A 25331-nucleotide genomic window follows, 5' to 3' on the forward strand; every position below is an offset into this window, starting at 1 on the left:
AGAAATCAAAAAGCCGACCGTCCCCTGAAAATTTCTCTCTGGCCTCTTTCAATCTCAACCGGGGAGGGTCATTATGAGGGGTTCAATCGTTTTCTGGCTTGCTGCATTTGCGGTAGAGGGGCTCTGCAGTTTGTCTCTACATGAGAGCGACTCACCCCGCGTTCTTCATCTCGGACTGACAAGGAATTACCACAATGACCCTGTGGGGAGAGATCGCAGGCGATTCAGAAGGCAGGCGGACGTGGTCGATGCTGATCTATACGGGGAGTCGGTATGTCCCAGCTTTCTGCCCCCGCAATTCACCTTCGAGTATCTTGCTGATAATGCAGATGGGCGGCGACATCTACTCCACGAACATAACGATCGGAGATCCGCCGCAATCGCTCACAGTCTCCGTCGACACCGGCAGCGCCGACCTCTGGGTCGTATCCGCCGAGAACCCCGTCTGCGACGTGCGAGGGACGCGCTGCGACGACTTTGGACTATACAACCCCAATTCTTCGACGTCGTACGTGCCGTTGTCTGATGAGTTTGGGATTTCGTATGGTGATCGCTCGTGGGCGGAGGGGCATTATGCCACCGACACAGTTAGCATTGAGAACGCGGACATACCGGGGGTCCAGTTTGCTGTTGCGACGTCGTCGAGTATAGATAGTGCGTGGACACTTTGTCCACCACCAAATCGTCAGCTAACTCATTTATTTAGAGGGCATCCTCGGCATCGGCTACAGCGCCAACGTTGTCGCAGACTATCGCTACCGCAACTTCCCCGAGCTCCTGGTAGCCGACAATATCACGAAGAGCAACGCCTACAGCCTTTGGCTCAACCGCCTCGGCTCAAACGAAGGGAGCATTCTCTTCGGTGGGATAAACACAGCGCACTACACCGGTACCTTGCAAACATTGCCAGTGGTACAGTATATGGGGGACTACATCCACCTCTGGCTCACTCTCACGGAGATGGGCGTTGAATCCGCCTCCGATAGCATTGCAAAATCATACACAGATACGCGATCAACAACTGGAGCCGCAGAGTTTCCTCTTGTCGCGCTTCTCGACTCCGGCGCGACGTTAACATACCTCCCCTCGAACGTCGTCGCGCAGATCTACTCCGATCTCGATGTGCACTTCTATCAGCAAGGGCAGTTTGGCTACGTTCCATGCGACACGTACCTCGTCGGTCGCGAAGACTATAACATCACATTCACGTTCAGCGGAGTAACGATCCGCGTCCCGCTGTCGGAACTCGTCCTCCACGATGCAATCTCCGGACCCGGACGAAACGCCCTCCCGCTACCGGACACCGACTCCGATGAAGAGAGTTGCCTCTTTGGCATCTTACCTGCCGTCGACTTCTTCCCAATTCTAGGCGATACATTCCTTCGCAGCGCATATGTCGTCTTTGACCTCGACAACAATGAGATTTCGCTGGCGCAGGCAAACAGGAACCCTGGCGATGACCGCATCCTCGAGATTGGGAAGGGCGGTGATAGTGTGCCCGAGGCCGAAGATGTAAGCGATCCGGTGATGACGGCGACCGTGGTTCTGGGAGGCTCGAGCTTGGTTCTTCCGGCTGGGTGGACGAATGAGCCTGTTTTTCCGACTCGGACTGTTACGACGAGTACGGCGGCGAGCACGGGTACGAGTGATGGTGATGCGGAGGAGACGGGTGATACTACGATTAGTGGCTCGGGATCAGGGTCGGAGACTACACCAACCGGGTTTGATGCGCCTGCGGAGACGGATGGTGCGATTGGAACTGCGGTGGGCAGGAACCCATTGCTATTGGTATCGGCGGTTGTGCTTGGTCTCCTGCTCGGACTGTGATGGCCTGTCCGCCTACGCCGCATGATAAAATATATGAGTTGGTCCGAAAAAATACCATGAGCCCCGTCACTTTTTATACCTTCCGTCATCTGCCCACTACGTCGCCCTCCCAGTTACTTCCCCAGATCAAGATCTTCCTTCCTCGCTCAAAACCTCCCCGGCCGAAGCCCCAACCAGGGACTCATCCCATTGACCCCATCCTTCACAATATTTACAAGAATCGGGTTGATCCAGACGGGCGTGGTCCAGAGCAAGAACGTCGCAACCCAGATGTACCCAACTGCCCTAGCTACCCAGCCATCCGTGCTAAACCCGAGCCTAGCAACAATTCTCTGAACCACAGATTCAACAACCAGCCCCAGAATCTGCAGCACAAAGAACACAAGCCCACCACTCCTCTCAAATAGAATCCCGAACCCCATATCACACGCTGCATGGACGATCCCCGATCCCACAAACGCAAACATAACCCGGATCCAATGCGCCCCCGGGCTCCGAGGCTCAAATCCAAGCACTGACGCGAGAAACGTCGCGTTCGCGGATAGAGGGCGCCGGAGCGTTTGATGCCACGAGTAGCTGTACACCGTTAGTCATGCTTCAAGATGAACATGGTAAGGATTCGACGCACCCCCACAACCGCTGCAACGTCCACGCCTGCCCCAGACTCCCCGCGACGGGCGGCCAGTCCGCTGGATCAGCGCCGAGGAGCACCGCAACAACCGCGCCAGCCGTGTACGACGCCGTTATCGCTGCGCGCGTGATGATTCCAAAGGAGAGCGTGAAGCGCGCTTGCAGCCAGAGGTCGTAAAAGGGTGAACTGCCTTTCAGAACGCGCAGTGGTAAAAGCAGGACGGACTTCGATGTATCGAGCTTTCCAAGAGCGAGGAGGAGGTCGCTGTCATACGGCGACAGGGTGAGTGTATTGATTAGCAGCACCCCAACAACTCCAGCTGCGACGGAGTACCAGCAAAAACGCAATCTGTTTGAGCCCGCGGCGACGGTCGGCAAGCGCGAGATCTGCCAGGGCGTCCCGATGCGGCGGTAATTGTACGGGAGGATGAGCGCAAAGACGATCTTTGCGCGTGGGGACTCCAAATTGCGGATTCGATCTGTTTTAGTGGCGTCGTCCTTCTTTTCCTCCTTGGCTCGGAGATAGACAGCCTGCGCCGAGTATGACGCGCGGCTTAGAAGGAGCAGGTCGAGTGCGTTGAGGACGTTGACCCAGCACATTGCGACGAGGGGGCCTGAGGGGCGCGTTCCGGCGAAGTTGGTCTGGATGCTGAGTTGGAATGTGTAGGCGAGGAGGGCGGTTGTTAAGGCGGCTAGGTAGCGGAGGCGCGAGGTGTCCGGGGTGAATGTTGCTGTTAGGCCTGTGAGGGTTTGCAGGAGGGTCCAGGTTATTGCTGGGAGAGCCCATGGTGGGAGTGGGGGTTGGGAGGACATTGTGTGGTGGTTCTGAGGGGAGAGTTGGGGTTGTAGGAAGAAAGATGGAAAACAAGGATTGGTAAATAAAGAGTACGATCTGCGGCTGAAAAGGACCCACAAAAAGCCCGGACCCGAGTCGCGTGTTGGCCGCGTGTCATTGGCCAAGCGACAAGTGGTTCAGACGATCTGTATGCAGCCAATCACGATGGAGGTTCAGGCGTCCCTGAGGGTGTAGATGGCGATTTCAGCAGAGGATGGCCACAACGTCTACCTCAGTACAGCAGATGAATAGCAATGGAAAGCCCGTCTCACTTGGAGGGAGGGACCGGCAGGCGATTTTCGAGGCCTTCTGCCGCCTGGCGAGCCAGTATATAAGTGCATTGACTGGAATAGGCTCTACCTGGTGTTCTGGAACGTAGTTCTCTAAGTAAACTATTGTGGGAGCGTCAGGACTATTCAACAGACACGAGGATCATTGTATTCCTTCTGCCTGTCATGGCCGTTCAATTCCAAAACTAACACTTCCATACAGAGTTCATGATGACCTATTGTATCTGGTCAATAAATATGCACTGTTCAAAGGCGGCACTGGGCCGCCCAAAATTGAGGCTTCTCGGCGTGCTACGCTTTGGATAAGCGGGATCATACAAGGGGATAGGCAGGAGTGAATAATATGAGCCTAGAATAAACAGGATAATCATCTCGTACTACATGACTTTCTTTCTTTTGTGCATTTACAGAGGTATCTTGGTTCACAGTAAAGGTTCGTATGTTATACAGGCTATGGATTCCTGGACTGCAAGCCTTGACTTACCTGATGCCTATGGCTCTTTTGAATGTGTGGCCTATTCCCTCCTGCCCCTGAAGACGAGGTCGAGCAAAACGGAGAAGCCACAAAGAGTGAGAACTGATCATAGAGGCATCAATTATTCTGCACGCTACGGAGTCTAAGAGGTAGGAGCAGACCATTGAACGCCGTTTGGGATTTGACCCGGGCGACGAATGTATTGTCATCCCAAGACGTCTATCACTCGAGAGCAAGACAGCCGCAGCAGTTGGTTCCGCTTTTTGTTTCACTCCTTGGATTAGTGCAAATGCTAGCGTCCATGTCTCCCTTGCTGCTATCATCGCGTAACGGCTATCCATACATCCACGGGTTCTCCTCGGTTAGACTCCAAATGACGCCCTCCTTCTCTTGGGATCCGCGGTGAGGCGTTGAATCCTTATACAGGCCTTGTCACTATTGGTCTATGCATTATGCAGTGTATGATTGTGTGGATCTTATGTCTATACGTAGATCATGGAGCATCCAAATTCCGGATTAGAGGGTCCCAAGATCCATGGAAATTGGCATGACGCGCTTGCATATAGAAGATGACGTCGCGTACCTAATTGACTATAGAGTGAATATTCTGCCAAAGTCTGCCAAAGAATGTAATCATGATTCGTCATGCAGCTGGAGCAGGACACTGCGGGGAAGCCTTAATTAGATGAACATTGCAAAACTGCACAAGGTCCTTGTTTGTGGATGGGCTTCTGGTTGGTAATTGCTATCCTGGCTATCGCATGATTGAAACGCGTGAGGCTTCCAGTTGCTGCTGTTATACTGATTCCCTGGCTGTGCTACAGTATCAGTATTAGACGAGTGGTAACTAGCAAGTAGGCCAACCATGAAGAACACCAAGTCAAGATGATAGCGATTTTTAGGGCACTAGGGCTGTCGGGCAGAGAAGCGGCAGGTTTCTCCCCCAGATACATTAATCTATAGACGAGCACGTCACCACCAGCAACCTTGTCGGCAGCTCCACCTTCGACAGCTCCTTCGATCTCTCCGCGTGCAAATGCAAAGAACCTATTCATGCTGAATGTATTGTGGTTAAAGACAGTATAGCACATCAACTAGCCAAACTAGATAGCGAGTGGTAGTTAGTAAGACGAGCAGATCTGTTAGAAAAGCCTTACATAGAGAAAGAATCCGTTTTCTTTGTGCCAGTTAGCTCAGATCGGGCCAAATACATGGGCTCCGGGAAAGAGAAAGGTGCCCTTAGGGTCTCCTTCTTTTGATTTCCCAGCGCACAGCCCATGAGGCCCGCGCCAAAATCACAATGTACTTCCTGGCCTCTGACAAATGAAGCGACGTTGAGGGCACCTTGGAGGCCTGAATAAGTGGGTCAATAAGGGACAGTTAGTTGCATCCAGTGGATATCAGCACTATATGAGCCGTTCAAGGTCCCTGTGATTAATTACTCAAGCACTGTCGGTGGAATTCTGTTAGCATTGGGTAGTCTATTCAATGATTTACTACTTTGAAAGTGGATTTGGAGATTCATCAGGGTACTCGCGCGGATGTAACTCTTATATTACTTAGCGATGTTTCTTGTGAGTACCATGGTAGCTACTCTCTATATAAGGCTCATTGTATGCTGTCCGAAGAACATCATCAACCACTCATCCAACAATCCTCTCAAGAAATCCCTTCTTACCCAACCCAACCAACCGTCAACATGAAGACCAGCTTCTCCGCCATTGCCCTCGCCCTAGCTGCGACCTCCACCGCCACCAAGTTCGTCGTCAGTGGTGATGGCTATCTCCACGAGAACGGCAAGCAGATCTTTGCCGCCAACAATGCCGTCGAGTTCCAAAGCCAGGGTAGCGAGTTTATCGTGAGCAACGGCTACTTGAGCACCTCCGACGGAAAGAACTGTACGTACCATATGATCAGCCTTATCCCCATCTAGAACAGTGCTTACATAGCGGACCTCAGTCTACGTCGGCAGCAACGGCGACGTGCTGTACCGCTCCACGACCGGTGACGCTGGCTTCTCCATCCAGGATGGCAAGCTCACCTGGGCGCACGGCAGCTTCTATGCCTGCCCGCTGGATGAGCTCTTCCAGACGATCAAGCTTGGCGCTGTCCGCAAAGATGGCCAGACTCCTGGTGATGACTGCTCGCCCATCGTCCTCACTCAGGTCTAAGCTGGTCTTGAAAATAATTGGTATGTAATCGCCATTGTTTGATTTACGGCGCTAATGTTCTGGAAAGTTTGCACTAGTTTGAAATGTATCCACGTTTCTTACAGAACCGAAAGAGATTAGGAGGATCTTGGTCGTTGAAGTCCTCGAGGAAATAAGGAGAACTGCATGTAACTACGCTTATTTAGAGCCTAGATTGGGCATCTGCCTCGGTTTGAGCCGTCAAAATATAGAAGCTGCTTTCTTCGAACTTTCATGAAAAGATGTTGTAGACCCTAGACATAAAGGGCTATATTCCATCATTCCCTTGCTTGAGTTCGGCCTTCTTCCTCTCCTCGACAAGCTCCATCATCTGCGGATCGTCCTCCATCCGCCCGCCCCAATTAAGCCTAGCGATGTCTATCTCGCGCACCTTACGGTCATTCTTGCTCCGATATACATTGTAATGCGACATTGCTATTGCCGGGAAAAGACGAACGGTGTTTCTCTCGGGTTTGAGAGGGAACGGCGAAGAGGCCGAGGGTTCTCCGTGGACGCCAAAGCCGACGAACTGGTCTATCTGTGCATCTGACAGCCTGAACACCTTGAAGCGACAGTCGGGGTGCAGGTAGACGTCCAAGAACCGTTTATCGTCTAATGGCAAACTGGATGGAGGGAGAAGATCCGTTGGCAGCTCGGTCTCGTTGTCGCCTTGGTAGAAAACCACCACACCCCCGAAGAGGTGTGTTTCGGCCCAGTAGGCCGCGATGTCTGCGATTCCCAGGGGATATATATCGTCATCCAGGTAGTCATTGTGGTAGAGATATGTGGGTACCCGGCTGGGAACGAGTTCGTCGGTTACCTGTGGCCAACCATCTACCATGACGATCTTGTTCTTTGGCGGGGGCTTCTTGTACGGTGGATGATTGGTATGGCTGAAAAGAAGCGCGGCGAGGGTGTGGATGACCACCGCTGTTATTTCAATCAGCCTCGCCTTAAATTCGCGCGCTTGGAGCGGAGTCTGCTGATATGTCGATATTACCTGAACAGTTCTGAGCATAGATCATACTGGGGAGACCAGGGGAAGAAAGCCTACGTTTGATTCGAGTTCTAGAGACCCGAGGTCAAAGTCAGATCTCCAGGTTCGTACGAGATCCCGCGCTCGAGCGCTGGGCTGCGTCCTATCATCCAACTCTTCTTCATCGCAATGAGGTTTGTACTTTGCTGTTTCCTGGGTTGGTAGACCGTCTGCTACCTCGGCGAAGACGTCCTCGGCCTGCTTGGTGGAGAGAATGCGCAGCACAGTGTTTCTGACGAGCTCAAGATGTCGAGTTTCAAGCGTAGAGAGCGCTGCCCTCGGCGGGTCGCTTAGCGTCATGCCTGGCTTCCTCGGGTATGAAGAGAGCAGAAGATAAAGGAGGAGGGGGTCTGGAGGACGAGGGTAGACGCTGGAAGGAGGACGGTTCACGGCGCTTGCAGCAGGTTAGCGGGGTAACGCCTTACCAGATTCGGTTACATACACTCTACTTACAGAGCATATGCTTGTAAGTAGGTAACCTCACTGGGCTGCCATCCAGGCTTGCTTCAAACAGAGCGAGACATGCCTTGGCGTAAAGGTACGTAGAAGTCTACAATTCGCAGGTGGTACCTGATATAACATCCGACCTAACGGACGGCGTATCGCGAAGTCACAGAGCCCAGTGGATTAGCCCAGGGTCAGGCAGGATGCCCGACATCTTGGGGAGTGTTTACTGGGGAGCCTGTGCCTTAAATACTCCTGGAGTACTCGACCGGTCCGTCATGTGACATCTTATACCCTAGGCCATGGCCCCCCTTGGTGAAGTATCGCTCCTGATCTTCTCCTGCTGTGACTCAACTCCATTAGCTAGGTGTATTCACAGCTCGAGTGAATGTAGCTAGTAACTCAAATGGGACATGGCTATCCAGAACTTATTCCATCTCCTTATATATTGACATCTACAAGACTATTCCCACTAACAACTTGCACCTCTTCATACCTTTCCAAGGAGTACTTTTCGTTCAACCTAGCATTTAAACCTCTTGACACAGCTGTTATAAATCAGTGCTCCGTACAACCAGTCTCCAATTCCCATTCCTCAAAGCCCGATTCTCTGCTCTCGATGGCTACCCGAACCTCAATGGCCCGGGGCCGCATCAATCAATTCTACGCACACCCAGTCTCCATCCCCAATCCATCAAACCCCCATTCTCTGCTCCCACTGGGCCCTCGGACTACAATGTACCACCGCCGCATCACAAACATCGCAGTCAGGGACGAGTTCTATGGCGAAGACGGTCCTCACATCTATTACGGACCAAGTGACCCGCGCTACATCCATGCTACGATCGCCATATCCACTGCCCTGGACATCCTCAACCACCCAGTAACCCGAGGAATCCTCACCCAAATGGCCATGACCCACGACAACAACAAAACTCACTTCAACCGGTTCAATGGAAGCAAGTGGTTCGCCGCCCGCGCCGTGGACATGTTCCTCGACAAGATCAGCCGTGATTTCCCCGTCTTCACGATCGATCAGAACTTGACCCATCCGGGGTGCTTCGCCTACCACACTAGGGATCCCTGGCAGGGGACTCTGGAGTCGTGGAACCCGACACACGACAGTATTTCGCTCAATGCAGCGGTGGGCCCAATTACTCTTCATTACTATACTCCTTTTTACATACTTGATGCTAACGATGTCTACAGAAGTTCGCAGCCATGCTTCGATCGGCGCATAACCGACAGGCATACATGGAGTGGCAGTTCATGTTCGCTACGGTTATCGTCCACGAGGTAGGCGGCCACATGCTCACCACGTATCTCGGGAACGGCGGATCCGATACCCCCCCTGCCTTCGCTGTCCCAGGGTATCAGGATGGACAGCGGGCTGGCGAGGCCGGTAGGTTTCTGGAGACTCAGCTGTTCGGTGGAGCTCTAGAGTGGTTTGTGGATGTCGGGGAGATGGATGCAGAGGTACCATACGCCCCCATAACCATCCCACTTTCCTACCCAGGTCCGTTTGGGAATTACGACAGGGTCACTAACAGTAGATCTACAGAGAGGATTCCCCTTCCTTATCAGTTCCGACCGACATGTCCGCAGAATCCACCCTGTTGTATTTAGTCAGATCACGGCTGGGAGCTACGGTATGTACACCTCTTCCTCTACAATGTATTAAACAATAGCTGACCATCCTAAGAACTCAATTCCCCATCCTTCAATCCATTCCCGCTCACAACCACAGGACCCATACTCATGCGCCGCGACCTCGAGACCATAGGCAGCGACATCCCCCTACCACCGCACATCGAGTTCGATCTCGACTACGACATGATAGCCCAGCAGCCGGATCAGGAGTCCGTCGATCTGGACCAAGACCGCCGTGGGTATAGCGTCAGTACTGTCAGTATTCGGGAGGTCGACTCTGACCGCGGCCGGAACTCAGAGAAACAACCTCGCGCGCCCTGGTCTTTCAAGGCGAAGTTTGCGCCACTGATGGGTAGGATTGCCCGTGCCACTCGCGATACCCAGGGACTTCGCCTTACCAGCAGAAAGCTTCAACGATCTTAACCCGTGTCAGCGTTCATGACGTAGAGTGAGTGAGGAATTTTGGAAAGAATAAGTGTCGACTGCCTACAGTGTACCATTGTCAAGCCTGGTGCTCATGCTTCCGCGTTGAGCTTCGAGCTCGTTGAGAGTACGTACTAACGTCCACTGGATCCCTGTGAGCAGCATCCGCTAGGCCAGTACCGTAGTCTTCCTGGATACTTTGTCAATCACAAGTTATCTTGGTGTATTTCAAGCATCCCGTTTCTTCTTGTATCTAAAAACACAAAAATAAGCATAGCAACTAAGTAGAGTTCCCCGCCATATACCTGGCTTAGAACATGTACTTTAAATCCCATCGAGTACAACCATGCGTAATTGCCCAAGGCTACAACATCTCCGCCGCCGTTTGAAAACTCCAAGATCCCCTCATCACTAATTTACCCACTGCGGCGCATCGCGCCCGCTAAGGCAGAGAGATCGTCATGGTTGTCGCCAGGTAATCGTTACAACTGGTACACCGAGCGAGGACACTCTTCAGCCGAGAGTGTCAGTATACTGTTGGGGCAGAGATCTAATGATGTAGAACGGGTAGCGATAGTCCGACGTACCAGTCGGATTGGAAAAAGCTGTCGCGCTTTCAGATTCCCCGAGGACTGGGCCTAGGTCACCAGTCTCGTGCGAGGAATCTTGGGGGCACCACATTGGTAGAACTGTACCCTGCGTAGTATTCAGGCAAGAAACAAAGTTATTAGGATCCCGTCTCGTAAGAACAGAAGAGTCACACCCTCTCTAACGCTCCGCTTTTTCTCCCTCCAGTACTTCAATGCTGCAAGACTAATTGGGACTGCTGCTAGTAGTACAGCAATGATACCGAGTCTGGCTTCGGTCGAAATAACTATCGTGTCCTTCGGTGGATGTGAGTAGTTCCGGGATATTCTATTACCCTCGACATTCGGCACAGTTCAAGCAGAGAGGTAGAGAAGATGGGGGAAGAAACCTTGGAGGATAATCAGACAAGCGGACTAAATACAGTCAGTGTGGAGTGGCAGTGTGCACGCGGTGCCCCCTGCCCACGCATAAAGCGACTTGAAGCCTGAGGTAAGCCCGAGGGAGGGAACCAGGTGCTCATAGGTTGATCGAAGGTGGCTAGACATCAGAAATAGAGACTTTAAGATTGAATCTTGGAATTAATTTCGCCATTCTAGTCACTTCTTAATGAACAAGGGCTGTATCCAGCTGGCTGGTATGAACTTTTCGTACCTGGTATACGTTTCCACTGCCTGCTCGAGAGGATCCTGGCCTTGCTTAGTATGGCCAGCAACCTCCTTGACGGACAGGGAAAACAATACTACGCTCTGTGTTTGGTCCGAGTAGTGGGCTATATCAATCACGAGGAAGGGTATGAGAGCTCCGTTTTAAAAGTCCCACAACGGGATGTGACGAGGAAATGGTCTTCATATTTTAATTCCTTAGATAAAATGGGGAAATGCGCCCTCGCGGAAGGGCATAAATTGGTAGTATTTTACTATTTTACAGCAAATCCGGGACATGGAAAAATGCGCCCTTGGTCTGTTGCAGATGCACAAGGATGCAGTTGCGAGCTTATGACAGTGAAGATCACAGCCTTGCTAGGAGTTCAAGACTGTCATTAATGATGGCGGGTCTACTGACGTTGGGCTTTTGTGTAGTGTTGCTGGAATGGTCACCTACAGTAAGGTTCCAAAGTTCTCTTGTATGAGCTTGTCCATGTTCTGATTAGTGATCTTCCTGATCATAGTTCCATAATTGCCGTTCCGGCCCAACATGATTGGCTCCAGGGCTCTTATTCGAAATGCTAGTTGTGCATGCCATATATATGGCTGTTCCTTTGAGGTCCTGGGTTGCTGTATGGCTTTACAATAACCTAACAACCCGAGCTTGAAAGAGAACGCCTGTTTTAGAGACCGAATATTGTATCCCTTGGTAGCTTGATCAGCCTGTGGAGGATCTGTAAGTTTTCAATAAATTACCGTGACCTTATATTGCACGAAGTAAAGAATCGCTTCCAATATGGATCTCATGTATTCAAAGCTCCTCGCTACAAATGTCCCAAGCATCTTCACTAGACTAATATCATCTTCTCCTTTAGTCGACGACCCTACTATATAACGCCATTTTCAACTGTCCATCATGACCGGCGCTAGGTGATGGTTAAGACTGGGACGCCATACGTAGTTGCTAGATTGGCCGAAGTCAGTATGCCGCGCTGGTAAAAGTTCAAGGACGTGAATATGGACGTAACCTACCTGAAACGTTCGGAATAGCTGAAGTACATGCGGCTTGTACGATATGAGCTGACTCGTGGCTGCTGCTATCTTGCGATGCATCCCGGGGGCACCATCTAGGTAAAACAGTCTCTTGCGGGATATCTGCAGATGGAACGTTCAGAGGAGCGCTTGCAGAAAGATGCAGGTACCTACCCCCACTACGCTTCTTTGTTCTCCAGTACTTCACTGCGGCGAGGGTTATGGGAACCAGTGCTAGCGGTAGAGCAACAATGCCAACAGTGGCTTCCGTGGAGATGGCCATTTGCGCTCTCAATAGTAGAGAAAATGCGGATGAATGAAATCACAGCGGACAGGCCAGCAAGAAAGATAAACGGTTGAGAGTATAGCTTACCGTTTATACCAAGCGCCAATCTGTTAAGTTTAAGAAGATTCGAACTTTGCAAGGTCTATAATTCTTTTTAGAGTATGGTATGAATTGAAGACAATCTGAAATATTGTAGGTGTGGCGGCATTTAAAAAGTGCCAGATGCTGTCATACATCGCAGCCACGCAATCGAAGCTCTTCACCCCCTACCTACAGATCACGTTACCTGATTATTTCACTAGAAAGAGAATACCGTAGTGCTGAAGGAATGAAAGTCTGCAGGATAAGAATTGCGCTCCGCGTCAGCATTACCTAGCCAATCAGAACAGGGCACTGCTGCTCGTCAGGAGTCTGGTTCGCGGCCGGTGGTTTACCCTGCGTTTGCCCGCGTGTCTCTTGCATCATCCTGCCCAGGTGGGATGAATCATTCTATGCCATGAGCATAACTTCCTACGGCGATGGTCTCTACAAATACTTCATTAGGGCGCCAGGAGTTAATAAGCAGCAGCTGCCAACCGCCACTTAGCTCGACCAGAGTATTCTTTTGTTTTAGCCAGGCAATAAAACAATCGTGATTTGCTTTCTTTTTATTCTTTATACTAGTTTTCCAACTAAAGGCTGAGCCACTGCCAGCTGCTGCCATTCGCATCAGCCGTCAAGGTAGCCCGATGTCGGCTTACGAACCACCGTTATATGCAGGGGTAATGCTGCAATGATCATCACGGGAAAGCAGGCACCAGAGCATACAGATGACGGGCGGTAATACTTTCGTCCATCTTATGTTTGATCCACCGTAATTGCCGCCGCAAAAGTGGTATGCAACTGTGGTGCTTATTGAGCCGCTGCTCCTGAGTAGTTGACTCGTCTAGATAGGGTTTTTAACGACAACTTATATTATAAGCATCCTCAATCAGAAGACAGTGAATGATGCGGGACAAAGGTTTCATTAAACGTAAGGAGTTTGGCGCCTATACTTAACTAAGAATAAACGCGTCCGCTAATGCAGCTTAATTACCTTTCGCCGTCTTTTAATAAGGGCGTGAGGCACTGAGGATAACTACGGTAGCTACTTACCCAAAGCTCAATGATGATTGGCAGCTATTGTTACACACGCATCTTCCAGCAGTTCGGGACCCCGGCTACTGCCGTGCCGAACCATGGAAATCAAATGTGTAGTATAAACCAACCTTGCCAAATGAAGCTCGCCTAGGCTCGATCAACAAAGCTCCACTTATTCTCGAGCGCTAATGCTTGGAGCCAGGTGAGGTAATAATTGGGATGCCAATAGAGCGTTCTATTTAAGCCCTAAGATTAGTTTACAACGGAAATGATCTCTCCTGTTACGAGAAGCATATTTCTGTCCATAGCTATTGTAGGTATCTAGATGAGGACGCTGTCGCATGGGCAATTCATTGTCCGTCACAGTGTCTGTTGGAGAGAATGTGTTATGAGTATATCTCGTGCCAAAAAGTCCGAGCAAGAGGCAAGATTACCGCCACTTCTGCTACGCTTTCTCTCTCCCCAGTACCTCATTGCAGACAGTGCAATAGGTACGGCCGCGAGTAGCAGGGCTGGAAGAGCAATGGTGGCCTCGGTTGAAAGCGTCGTTTGACCTCTATGTGTATAATCAAGAACGAGGATGACTTGTAACAAAGTGGAAGCTACTAAGAAGAAGGATGTATGATATCATATTATCTTGTGAAAGAAATTGAAATATTTTTCATCGGCTTAGAGCTTTTATATACAGACGAAGGATGATGATAGTTGTTCTTGTTGAAAGGACATGATTGATGCGCTTACCTATTCTCCTCCACATGAAAACCTCCCGGCCGTCAGCCCTAGGGTGCCATGATGTCATAATCGCCGCGTTCCCTAATTAGTGGTAAACTTAAGGTCAGAGCGCCACTTTGTTAGTTTCGGATTTTCGGATTTGCTGTTGCGCCGACAGCTGATCTACCAATACCATAGTAGACTCAGTGATGGGCAAAATGTCGGTTCGAAGGCATCCATCCGGCCGGCCTATTCCGGCCCACTTCTGCTCAACCCCGTATAAAGTACATTAACTTAGATCCTCGACCCTTAGCGGCATTATTCTTCGGCGTACAGCGATTAAAGAGCACAGATAATCCACGCATATATGAGAACATGAATAAAATAACATGATTTAAAAAAGCCAGAAGATTGTTCTATTACTATTCTTCAATTATCCGACAAATATAGCTCGTCTCGAAGACCCTGGTGCTTGTTGCTAGTTGAATACTCTTGACATGAGATGGCATGCCTATAGGTACATGAAATCACGTGGTCAGCTCAGGTGCCTTGACGGACAAGTGGGAGTATTGATGGGAGGATCTACTCACAAAGTTCATTGGGGAATGCCAGATTCTGATCATCTTCGAGCATACGTAGATCGCGCGAAATGGGAAAAATCGAGGTTTGCGGACTGTAGTCTTTGTAATGGAAGGGTTTAGCATTCCAGACCCGGACATCTCATTTCTCTTTAATTGGAGGAACTTACAGCGAGCTCTTTTACTCTTGCGTCTTTTTCTCCAGAGCCTCATAAAGGATATTCCCACAGGCGCTGCTGCCAATAACACAGCCACAATACTTATGGTTGCTTCACTGGAGATGGCCATCAGAAGAACGTAGTATTGTCTTGAGGATGGGCGAGGACAACAGTAAGAGAAAAAACGGATATGTCAAAAGGCCGTCGAGGGGAAAGGAGTGCTTAGAGAGTCCTGAACGAGAAAAATTCAGAGAGACAATCTGTGCAGTATTTATTTGGAGAAGAGATATATAACGCTGTAGAGCACTGGCATTTACATAAACCTACCTAATGTCTGGACGGTCAATGGGTGAAGATCAATCTGCGCTAGGTCATGCAGTGCCACTCCTTCCTGTGCAGACTGCTGCGCCCCGACAATCATCGACTACGTATGTATACGCCCTGTAATAATAATCAGTTCCTAACTTCGGATATACTAGCCTTGCTACTTAGACAGGAACACTACATGGGCTGCCAACCTTTGATGCTGTGAAACCAAAAAAAGTGACCGGCCAGGATCGGAACCCCTGTTGAGTATTCCCATCTGCCGGTCAGTACCTTTCAAGGTTGGTAAATCTCGTAGCTTGTCGGCCAATCAACAACAGGGAATTCCAGCCGGGGCAACGCTCCCTCCTCAGATCTCGTTGTCTGTTCTAGTGCTCTGTAATAACATGTTTTGTTTTTGTTGATTTGTTATGCCACCTCTGCCCGCATCGCGATTTCGACCCAAACACATCCATTCTTATTAGTCCCAAGTCTGTTATCCACGTGATATGGTACTGCGTCACCCCTTTGTGAGCTACCTAGACAGCCGATTGGCGGTGAGTCGACAGCTTACCTCATTTTCATTATTATTATTAGTTAATGAATTTATTGACAACTTCTACTTCTTACCACTTTCGATTAATTCTTTTATTTCTTTTAATTTTCTTCTTTCCTTGTTCTCATCAACAGTTATACCTTTTGCTCGATCATTTTCTGCTAATTTATTTGATTCCTCAATAAGACTATTAAATAATCTTCAGTTTTTTGTTTTATTTCAAATAATAATTTATATTTTTCACTTCGCCTTCTATCTATTTCCAGCTGATGTACCTGCTCCCGGTATGCATGATGTTGAGAAATTACATTGACGAATTGATGTCGCAGGGGAGGGGTCGTTAGCCGTGGTTCCAACTAGGGGGTTTCTTTTATAAAGATAGGCACGCGAGGAAAATTGGACTTGATTGAAGCCAGCCGGGAGATTGCGGTTTCCTCCTCGAAGAATTGAACCAACTACTTATGCCAACACCAAAGAGTGCACGAGATGTTTAAATTCGCACTTGCCATTCCACAATCCCATATGATGCCTAGAGAAGCTAAACGCCAATTCCGGGATTAATCCAAGAAAACCCTCAACCCATTCGCCCCAAACTAGTTCCCAGGACCGTTACGCTTGTCGCTAGGTACATAGTGTGGGATCCAATGGGGAACACTGATTGTTGGACTGTACAAGGTAAGTATCGCCATATGGATAAACAAAGGGGAACCGGTAAAACATACCAGTATCATGTACAATGCTGGGATTGTCTCGATGGCGGCGCAGAGACAACGTACCCCTCTCAGCAAGATCTTCATAGTCTGGGAGAGCCAGATGTTAGATTGATACGTCCCAGGATGACTCTGGAACTACTCGCCTGGGGTAGACCAGCGCTTGGAGCGCTTTCTCCAGGTCTTATATACAATCAACCCCATGGGAATTGTAGCGAGAACGGCAGCCGCAATGCCCACGCCGGCCTCAGTTGAGAAAGTCATCTGGGTGCTGCCCGAGGGTGGGCGGATTCCGTGTTTGGTATGATTGTCAGCGACGATGCTATAGCATTTTCATTTGCGAAGAATAACGGAACAAGGCTCCAGCTGGTTGGATTAGGTAACAACGAACAAGTGACCTGGTGAAAGGGCAGAGGGACAATAGTAAAGGAAAGACAATGGAAGAGTTGTTGGTAGTATCGTGTAGGAGGACAGGAACACGGTATATCTGAGTGTGTTTATGTCTGTGAATTCCACGTCCCGGGGAAAGGCACATTAAATACCAGCTGTTGACCGAATGATATCATGCTAGGGCAGTGACCTCGCGGTGCGCTGTGTGAGGACAGGCGACGAGTTGTATCCATCCATGTATCCTGCTGCGGCCATTTGCTAGTACTCGTCCCACGGTGAGCCTTCGCACAGGCCGCTTGGGGTGAGTTTGGCCAAGGGCTCAGCAGGGTGACGAGTGGGCTTCTTGCATGAGACTGGCAAGTCAGCAAATGGGCCATTGGTTGGCGGGCTGACATTTATTTCTGACAACACTGATAGTCTGCGGGCCACACTTGCACTCAGCCACGGCTACACTGCGACCCAAAATTACGTGCGGCGTACCACAATACTGTCCCTGCGTTGGAGTGTGACTACTGGTTGGCAGACCACCCACCAATATCTTACTATACGGCGGCGAATAGCCTGCGGCAAACAACCAGCCACCAGCCACTGCTTGCACGCCGCAACTCGAAATTACATGCCACCACAATACCGTCTCGGCCATGGACTTTGGCGTCTGGTCGGCAGACCACCCACAGTCGTATCTTAAGATTCGCCAGGAGATCTGTATAACGCCGTTTTTTACGGAAGCTCACCTTCTCGGAGAAACTCGGACTGGTTTATCGTTGGGCTCAAGATGCTATAGTAAGCTTACCGTACTTGTTTGCCCCGTGCAGTGCACGTAGCTACAGGCGTGATTAGAAGACGCACCGTACACTCATAACAGAGCTTATATGTCCCATTGTTGAGAAATATAATGCGGGGGTTATTAGCCCTCAATCGCGATGCCATGTTTAGCAAGGTTGATAGAACAACCCTCGGGCGGGCTGCTGCAGACACCACCCGTTGCTACTCACATATTTACCCTTTGTTAGCGTGTGGATTAGTATCAATAATACTCAGGAGCAGGACTGCTGTTAAAAAAGAGATCAGGCTTTAACGGAACCAACCCTTCCCGGCAGCACCATGGTAGGTATGTCTGGCAGTAAATTCTAAATCACGTAACCATCATCCACTGGCGTGGTACAGAGACTGGGGAGAAGGATAGAGCTCAACTTTGAGTGACACAGACCTTCGGATGGCGCGTTGGGACTGCGGTGTCGATCAATCCGGAGCCCGAGATGCACAGCTCGATGATTGAGCATAATGGGTTGATCGCATTCGCTGAATACGCGGGCCAAGCGTGCGACCAGATGAGTAGTATAGCTGAGTTCCTGGAAACATTACGGTATAGCACGGTTCATAATTCAGCAGCGCTGATGCCAAGATCATCCAGGCCACTTTGCTTCACACAAGGCATATATTTTGGTCCAATGACCTTGTTTCACACATGGGAACAGTTTTAATTTCCCATTCAATGGAGACTTCTAGAACTTTTCTGCTTCCAATATATCAATAACTCCTAGTTTGCTATGCTGAAGTTTATATTGAGCTAGGGCTGCTAGGCGTGTTTCAATGGACAGCGCGTACAGTACCTCACAGACATCACCACATGCGGGCGGATAACTCAAGAATAAGGAGCGCAACGCAACCTTGAGCTTATGAGTCATCCTGGTAGGCAGGAAAGGTGCCTCTTCATATTTGTGCCCCTGATGCTTTTCTTAGGCATAACTTGCTCAGATGCAGGATGGGCCGGTGAGAAGCAGAGACACCGCGGCTATCGAGGCGGGATTGAACAGATATCCGATCTTCGTCATTGGCAGTATCTGCTCTAGACACCTGCAGTATTGATTCGCTTGAAGGACGCCGAATGGATTATCTGAAACGTCTGAAGCATCTAAGAAGTATATTTTTAAACAGCTAAGTACATCAGGGATAACTTGTATTGTACCACGCCATTTTGGATATCCAAGGGGATTTGCAATTAAGGCTAAACCCTACGTAGGTACCCAGCAGAAGCTCCTCCTTTAAATCAGAAGTGCAGACGGTTGTGAAGATCTTCCACAGATACAACAAGTACGTGCGGTGCGTCCACGGGTATCAGTAGGCTTAGGCAACTTCTGTAGTACTGGTACTGTTAGACAGTGATAGAGGGGTAGCTGGGTGTCTGGAGACCTGGGAATATATGGTATCTAGGCTCTTGGTACCACTCCTAGAGCGAATCCCCAGGTCCGGTTTGATAGTCTCTCACTCTCACTATGTGCAGCATTATGCGATACCTATTACAGAGAACCGCGGGCGAAGTTGAGATTCTGATTTCCCTAGAAGATTCTGAAACAGGGCATTGACTATATCAAAGGCCGTGGGATTTATTGTCCCAATTTCTTTGTCTCTCCTCCATGGTTGCTTTCACCTGAAACATTTGACTCGACCCAAGAAACAAATAACGGCCCTCGAAGTGGTTTAGCATAAATGGAGGCGACACCCTCGAACGGACGCCGTGGTCCTGTATCTAAAGAGGCTCTGCCTTTGTGATTTCTCAAGTATCTAGAATCAATCTTTCACAGTAGTCTATTTGTCACTACTTCCAGCTATTTTTCTAGTCAACCACACAAACATGTCCAGCCATACAGCAAACGCCACCATGTCTACATTCCGCTTATTCGATCTTCCAGAGGAACTTGCCATCATAGTTACCACTTATATGGGAGTGAGGGACCTAGCTAAGTTCTGTCAAACTGCATGGAACTCCAACCGACTCGGCCAGCTTGAGCTCTACAGCAATCTATCGCATGAGGAAACTCGCTACATATTCCAGTGGGCCTACAACAGGCAGCAACCGGAGGCAGCATTCCCAGTGATCCACCGGTACAGCGATACCTTGTCTGAGCATCCCTCACTTGCTTTTGACGCCATGCACCTTGCATGTCGTTTCGGCCATGCTCCGCTAACAACTGCTCTACTAGACGCCGGCGTTCCTCCCGAACGCATGGAAACGACCGACAGTTCCGGCCGCCGCGATAGCTTCAGCCCGCTGGACGTGGCTGCTACGCACGGCCATGCGGACGTCATGGACGCTCTTCTCACTGGAGGCGTCGACCTGAATAAGCGCCGGTTCCTCGACAACTACGCCTTACTCTGCGGTAAGCGAAACTCTGTAAGTGTACGTCGCGTACTTCTCAATCACGGATTCGACATCCACCAAGTCGATGAAGATGGGGACAACTTCCTGCACTACGTGTGCCGCCACGGCAAGGCCCCTCTACCGGAAATCATCCGAATAATTGAGGTACTACTGCAGCTAGGCCTCGATATCAATCAGCCGAACGCGGATGGGGATCTGCCGCTCATGCTTGCACTCATGTCCCAATCTATTGGCGCGGTTCGGTTCCTGGTGTCCAAGGGAGCTGATGTCAACGCTGTGGATGCAATCGGCCTTTGGCCGCTGGAACTAGCCATGCAGCTGCCGGGGGATCAAGACGAGAAGATATATTGTCTCCTAAAGGGCGGGGCGACTATTGATGAGGATTCTGGCTTGCAGCTTCTGCGCCTTGGACTTTCTCATGAGATCCGAGTACACTCTCTTGCACTTCTGGTAAGGGCCTGGAAAACGCAAGTCGCCACGTTCAAATGCAAGGACCCCAATGTTTTATTCTGCGCCGCTGCCGCGGTCGGCGATGTGGAACTGCTCGGTCAAGTGCTGCAGCACAATCCAGGCACGCTAAATGCAGACTGCATTGTAGCTGGCACGACCGCGCTCACTGCAGCAGCCGCATCAGGCCACACTGAAGTGATCAAGTTCCTAATTCCTCATATAACCTCCTACAACCACCTGAACCCAGACGGCCGCACGGCTCTACACGTTGCAATTCTCTCCGGCTCCGAGGAAGCAGTCCGTCTCCTACTCCCCCACAGCCCAATCGGCAACGCCGACACCACCAAGCGAAGTCCTCTTCTCTCCGCAATCGGATACCAACCACCTACCATCGTAGCCATGCTTCTAGACCGTCTAGTCAATGGAGAAACAGGAACAGTCGAAACGACGCTCCTCCTGCCGCTCGATAAAACACACAGGGGGCCAAAGAAACTGTCCCCGCAGGACCACGTCGAAGCCGCCCTGCAGCTCGCCGTATTGACCGAAAACGCCCCCATAGTCCGGCTACTCCTCAGACGCACCCCGGGGCTTGTCCAAGCCCAGCGGCGCAATCCCCGCCTCCTGCAATCCGCCCTCCCCCACGCCGAAGACGTCGCCGTCGCCCTGATAACCTGGGGCGTCGACGTAAGCGGCACCCACACCAACGGCCACTCGCTCCAGACGGCGTTGTGGGATTCCGTTGGACACGGGCGTGTTGAGATTGTTAGGGCTTTGCAGCGCAGCGGCCAGTTTAGCCATATGCCGGTTTACGAGGGTCGGCGGTATCGGGAACGGGCTGAGGCGGCGGCGGCACACTTGGGCGTGAGGTTTCCGAAGGATGTCTTGGATTGGTTTTCGGCGCCGCGTGCTGGTCAGTCTGGTTATGGGACTGGGCGGCGTCGCTAAGGTATGTTGCCCTGCGTCAACTGTGGGAAATGGGGAGTTAGGGTTGGCTAGGGACGCCACGGGTACCTGTGTTTCCAGGACACAGTTGCCGGCTTGTTTTCAGGTTTCTGTTTGAAAATATTGTGTTTGATTTGTTTTCTGTTTCTTACTATTCATGCTTTGCTCTTGTCGTTATATCGCTTGTGGTGTTTACCCACTGGGTTCAGTTAAATCAACACCAGTCTCGCCCTAAGGCTTCCCTGAATATTTAAATCACTGTCATAGAAAGTTCCATATTTCTGCAAGATATATTGCGCTGTTCTCTTCTAGAACTTGACAAGTAGAGTACCTAAATACTCGCATTAACGTATTCCTAACTTCAGCTCAACCCATGTGGACTGCTGCACCGTCCATTAGGTACAGCTTGTCGAGCCAGATGCCATTCCGCTGGCCGCCAACAGGCCCGATTAGTTTGGCCATCTCATTCTTCGTTGTCCAGCGATGTAATGCATCGAAGATGCCTATAGTGTACGGAACCACGCAGGGCTAAAGCATTGTGATTTCTACTCAAGCCTGTGTGCCCAGCGTACTGTAGTGGTAAGAATGTTCCTTTTAATTGAATGATTAAGCCAATACTCTTTCTCTTCAAGATATTCACCCCTCTTGTACGACAATTATCACAAGCATATTCCATTCCAGAAGGAATGGGGACAGGGATGCGTGATCCAGTGGGACAAGACGGCGATGGCCGATGATAAGGAAGAATCGGAAGGTGAATGTACTCCTCATGTTGGATCTGATTCGCCATTATCTCCAAGCTCTACAGGGTAGGTGCAGATGCATGGAATGATAAAGAGGGGTAGGTGCGGGGTCCCATGCGGCTTACCTAGGGATATATGAGGTAAGATCCCTCGGACCTTATTTTCTTTCTGGATCTGAGACATTATCACGACAGCTCGAAGATCTGGAAAGGTTAACCTCACATCGCGAGCAAAATGCATCGCATCGCTGAACTAGCGGCACTCATCCAGCAGCGGACCGCGGAGATTGACGCGTACCTGCAAGAGAACAACCTCCCGCAGCCGAGCTTTGAAGAGGATGCATCGAGCAATCATAATCTGACCAACAAAGAGATAGTGGACGCGCGCGATGACCTCCTAAGCGCGACCCTTGAGCTCCATGACCTGATCCTGGGCCCCGCAATGTGCCTGCGCCCAATGGTACGTTAGACGGCACTTTCTTTCCACAAGATTGTGACGAGAATACGATCGGCGACCGATCTAACTGAAGCAGCTCAATGGCGTCAGCCTACAAGCCGTATACAAATACAACATCCCCGAAGCAGTCCCTATCCATGGCGAGATTTCGTTCAGCGAGCTTGCGAAAAGGACTGGGCTGAGAGAGTACGACGTCCGTCGCATTCTACGCCATGCGATGGTGTTTCATCATGTATTTCAAGAACCCCGGGAAGGGTTCGTCGCCCATACAGCTGCGAGTAGGAGACTGCGCGATGACCCGGATACGATGGCGGGACTGGGATACTTCCACGACGAGTTGTGGCCGAGTTTTGCGCATGTACGTGCACCACATTGACGACGCTGTGTCATTGAAGTTACGACGGGAAATAACAAGATTTCAGACTTTGCCAGCGCTGGAAAAGTCTCAAGGGGAAGAGCCGAACGAAACAGTGCGCTCCCCGCCAATTTTATCCTTTAGCTGTTGTATAAGCCGAGATCCAGGATACTAACGATAGCACCAAGGGCTGGAGCCAGTACCACGGCGTTGACAAACCATTTTACGAACACTATGTCTCGCACCCGGCCATGGCAAAGCGGTTCAGGGGTGCAATGGCGGCTCTTGCAGATGCAGACGGCACCGCGCCGGAGCCACTTGCAGATGCCTACCCCTGGGGGTCAATTGGGGGTGCGGGTGATGGTACCGGCACTGTCGTTGACGTTGGTGGAGGAAAAGGCCATATCAGCGTCATGCTCGCGACGCGATTCCCAAGCCTGCACTTCGTCGTCCAGGATACCCCGTCCATGATTGCCGGTGCTGCGGCCGAGACTCTCGCGGGTCTCCCAGCAGACGTCAGCGACCGGATTAAGTTCACATCCCACGACTTCTTCACCGACCAGCCTGCTGAAGCGGACGTCTACCTCCTGAGAAATATTATCCACAACTGGTCGGATGCCTACGCGGTCCGTATCATGCGCGCCCTGATACCCGCCCTACGAACTGGCTCAAGGATCGTCATACACGATCGCGTACTTCCGCCGCCCGGCACGATGCACCGGATGAAGGAGAGAGCTATCAGGTGAGTCCAAAGAGTTGGGTGGATGTGCCTGGCTGCTCCCCCTTGCCCTGCTGGATTGTACCAATGGAGAAGACTAATTTTGAGTGCACACAGAGAAATGGACCTTTGGATGCTCACGCTCTGTAACAGTAGAGAGCGCGAAGAGGCCGACTGGATTGCGCTATTTGCGATGGCTGACCCGAGGTTCGTGGATGCCAGGGTCAAAATGTGGACGCCGGCTGGGGCGGCTATGTCGATTATTGAGATTGTCTGGCCCGGGGATGGAATTGTGGCCAGGGATCTGGATGAGGTATCGAGCATTTAGAAAGCGGCATTGTAGCACTAGGGTATTGTGTGCATTTGGGACAAGTGCCGGTGTGGAAGATGGTGGGCGCGATCTGCTGGTTACGCACAATGTCAGTCAACATTAAATGTCATATCGTATAGCTTAAAGGGATGATAAATATCTCATAGGCGCTCTGTTGTGAGCCTCATCCGCACTGGTAGACATGCGGGTCCCCTCGTCAACCAGCATTCCTTTGCTACTGGGATGGTACAAGAGGCACTACACTTTCAAGGAAAGTTATGATCAGCTAGTGAGAGCTAGGAGCAGTACAGAGAATGGTGAAGCACACGACGAACGCCCTGAAGCAGGCCGGGGGTACAGAAGGAAGAGGTGAAAATCCGGTGGCACCATAGGAAGAGGTGAGTGTTGGATTTGACAAAGCAATTGGCCAGGGATCCTGGGGAAGGAGCCACTGGACGCGGGGCCCCAGACGCCTGAGAGTAAGCCCTGGAGGTCCGGCCTTAGCCCTAAACAAGCTCTAGCTTGGCTCTTCCAAGCCTGGTTGGTGGAACATTCAATCCATCAAAGCAAGATTGGCCTGCGCGTGTCTTACTTTGCCACCTGGTTCCCAGGATCACCAAGCTCTGCCAATGTTTCACAAGCTACCCTTCTTGCTGGGCTACCGCTTGGCCGACGTTGGCTGAAGGCAGGGGAATCGAAGGACAACCCATTCGACAATAACCTTGGAAAGTATGGGTGCGGAGCCTGCTTCAACAATAGCCATGCAGAAGGGCATGGATGCAGTATTTAACCGAGACACCGTCCAGGAGTGTGCACTGGCCCCGGAAAATTCAGTTTAGTGGGGATGGCAAGTGCAACCCAACCATCCCCTCTTCCATCCCCGATACCCCGGCGGAGACCCTTCAGATCGGCAGAGGTCAGAGAAGCAAAACCCAAGGACTATTGTTAACCCAAGCGATCCTCTGACTGTTCTTCCTCACACGATCAGCCCACTTCTCCGTGCCCCGCCTTACCCCCGAGGCAATCGATCCTAGTGTGGCCCTAGCAGGCTTGTCCAGGATCTGCCTGAAGAACTCCCCCACATTCCAAGGATCATGTGAAGTCTACAATTAACCGCCCGTGCAGAGATGCCAGGTCCGCCGGATATGCTTGCCTCGGCGTAGACTTATTGGAGGAAATACGTCGGGTACCTGCCTGTCGTGTAACTCTGTTCGCCTTATGTAGGGAGATAGGGCACCCCGCAGGACAAAGGAAAGTTATAAAAGGGGCAACCTATCCTCGTACCTGATTCCCAAATCAGAGGCTTTGAACCGGGCTTTC

The 25331-nt window shown here is 50.8% G+C and overlaps 7 protein-coding genes across 7 annotated transcripts; 5 read left to right on the forward strand and 2 right to left on the reverse strand.

Annotated features, from left to right (window-relative positions):
- Positions 1-194: 194 nt before the first annotated feature.
- DSM5745_05158 (pepsin-like aspartic protease) lies at positions 195-1827 on the forward strand (the record flags this gene model as incomplete). Its single annotated transcript, XM_026747174.1, has 2 exons — positions 195-654; positions 707-1827. The coding sequence occupies 2 exons, from the start codon at positions 195-197 to the stop codon at positions 1825-1827; spliced, it is 1581 nt and encodes a 526-aa protein (XP_026604654.1).
- A 146-nt stretch (positions 1828-1973) lies between these two features.
- On the reverse strand, positions 1974-3270 carry DSM5745_05159 (wax synthase family protein; the record flags this gene model as incomplete). Its single annotated transcript, XM_026747175.1, has 2 exons — positions 1974-2403; positions 2456-3270. The coding sequence occupies 2 exons, from the start codon at positions 3268-3270 to the stop codon at positions 1974-1976; spliced, it is 1245 nt and encodes a 414-aa protein (XP_026604655.1).
- Positions 3271-5756: 2486 nt separating this feature from the next.
- On the forward strand, positions 5757-6228 carry DSM5745_05160 (uncharacterized protein; the record flags this gene model as incomplete). Its single annotated transcript, XM_026747176.1, has 2 exons — positions 5757-5955; positions 6017-6228. 2 exons carry the CDS (start codon positions 5757-5759, stop codon positions 6226-6228), a joined length of 411 nt encoding a protein of 136 aa, XP_026604656.1.
- A 286-nt stretch (positions 6229-6514) lies between these two features.
- DSM5745_05161 (uncharacterized protein) lies at positions 6515-7582 on the reverse strand (the record flags this gene model as incomplete). The annotated part of the gene is made up of 2 exons (XM_026747177.1): positions 6515-7246; positions 7301-7582. The coding sequence occupies 2 exons, from the start codon at positions 7580-7582 to the stop codon at positions 6515-6517; spliced, it is 1014 nt and encodes a 337-aa protein (XP_026604657.1).
- An 880-nt stretch (positions 7583-8462) lies between these two features.
- Positions 8463-9799, forward strand: DSM5745_05162 (uncharacterized protein; the record flags this gene model as incomplete). Its single annotated transcript, XM_026747178.1, has 4 exons — positions 8463-8870; positions 8936-9202; positions 9288-9375; positions 9429-9799. The coding sequence occupies 4 exons, from the start codon at positions 8463-8465 to the stop codon at positions 9797-9799; spliced, it is 1134 nt and encodes a 377-aa protein (XP_026604658.1).
- Positions 9800-19536: 9737 nt separating this feature from the next.
- DSM5745_05163 (ankyrin repeat domain-containing protein) lies at positions 19537-21432 on the forward strand (the record flags this gene model as incomplete). Its single annotated transcript, XM_026747179.1, has 1 exon — positions 19537-21432. The coding sequence occupies one exon, from the start codon at positions 19537-19539 to the stop codon at positions 21430-21432; it is 1896 nt and encodes a 631-aa protein (XP_026604659.1).
- A 974-nt stretch (positions 21433-22406) lies between these two features.
- DSM5745_05164 (uncharacterized protein) lies at positions 22407-24029 on the forward strand (the record flags this gene model as incomplete). Its single annotated transcript, XM_026747180.1, has 5 exons — positions 22407-22631; positions 22705-22986; positions 23051-23098; positions 23172-23725; positions 23819-24029. The coding sequence occupies 5 exons, from the start codon at positions 22407-22409 to the stop codon at positions 24027-24029; spliced, it is 1320 nt and encodes a 439-aa protein (XP_026604660.1).
- Positions 24030-25331: the final 1302 nt, after the last annotated feature.

Source organism: Aspergillus mulundensis, assembly GCF_003369625.1.
Source record: "Aspergillus mulundensis strain DSM 5745 chromosome Unknown scaffold_4, whole genome shotgun sequence".
Lineage (NCBI taxonomy): Eukaryota > Fungi > Ascomycota > Eurotiomycetes > Eurotiales > Aspergillaceae > Aspergillus > Aspergillus mulundensis.